At 40.2% G+C, this 1,244-nt stretch overlaps 1 protein-coding gene across 1 annotated transcript; it reads left to right on the top strand.

Annotated features, from left to right (window-relative positions):
- Positions 1–288: 288 nt before the first annotated feature.
- LOC121918768 (gastrula zinc finger protein XlCGF49.1-like) lies at positions 289–1,099 on the top strand (the record flags this gene model as incomplete). The annotated part of the gene is made up of 1 exon (XM_042444758.1): positions 289–1,099. A coding segment is annotated over exon 1 (811 nt), but the record flags the coding sequence as incomplete, so codon positions are not given.
- Between the last annotated feature and the right edge of the window lie 145 nt (positions 1,100–1,244).

Here is a 1,244-nt window from a genome sequence, read left to right on the forward strand (position 1 = left end):
GTTTTTTGCCCTCTCTTGCGCTTTGACCACATATTTTTCTCATTTCCAGGAGGTGACATAAATGGGAATGCAGATGGAAGTGAATGTCTTTGTCTTGTTTGTGGGAGAAGCTTCAGTTGTAAAACAAACCTTAATCTTCACAGGAGAACTCACATAGCAGAACAAACTTTTAAAGATGGTGAGAGTAGTTATAGGGAAAAACTGATTTCCCATGAACCCTCTGAAACAACAAAGAAACCATTTCTGTGTTGTAAATGTGGCAAAAGTTTCAGGTGTAGGTCACACTTTATGTCACACCAAAGACAGCACTCAGGGGAGAAATCATTAATAGGTTTGGAGTGTAGCAAGAACCCAAAGCAGAAGATACACCAGATTAACTATGAAGCAGGACATAGAGGGAAGAAACTTTTGAAATGCTTGGAATGTGGAAAGAGTTTCAGTGAGGATATAAGCCTTATTCATCATCAAAAAACTCACACAGGAGACAAGCCATTTCTGTGCTTGCAATACAGAGAACGGTTCCATCAGAAGTCATACTTAACTCGTCATCAATTAAGTCTTACAGGAGAGAAACCATTTAAATGCAAAGAATGTGGAAGGAGTTTCAGTCAAAAGAGTACCCTTGGTCATCATCAGTTAGATCATTCGGGGGAGAAAATATTTAAATGCATGGAGTGTGGAAAGACATTTAGTCAGAAGGCTGATCTCTCACGTCACAAGACAACGCATACAGGGGAGAAAGCGTTTCAGTGCTTCCCATATGAAAAGATGTTCAGTCAGAAGGCAAACCTCTCACGTCATGAGACGACGCATACAGATGGCAAATGTGGAAAGAGCCTCAGCCAGAAAAGAAACTTCATTCATTCATCAATTCACCCAGGAGAGAAGAGACTGAAATGCCTGGAATGTGGAAAGAAATTCAGTCAGAAGTCCTGCTTAACTCACCATGAATTAACTCACACAAGAGATAAACCATTTCAGTGCTTGCAGTGTGGAAAGAGGTTCAGTCGAAAGAGTACCCTTGTTAGTCATGAATTAACTCACACAAATGAGAAACTATTTCAGTGTTTGGAGTGTGGAAAGAGGTTCAATCGAAAGAGTAACCTCTCTTCTCATCAAACAGTTCACATGGTGGAGAAACTATTTAAATGCCTGGAATGTGGAAAGAGGTTCAGTCAAAAGAGAAACCTTGTTAACCATGAATTACATCATTCAGGGGAGAAACCATTTCAGTGCTTGCAGTG

This window comes from Sceloporus undulatus, unplaced genomic scaffold (assembly GCF_019175285.1).
Source record: "Sceloporus undulatus isolate JIND9_A2432 ecotype Alabama unplaced genomic scaffold, SceUnd_v1.1 scaffold_32958, whole genome shotgun sequence".
In the NCBI taxonomy this organism is placed as follows: domain Eukaryota; kingdom Metazoa; phylum Chordata; class Lepidosauria; order Squamata; family Phrynosomatidae; genus Sceloporus; species Sceloporus undulatus.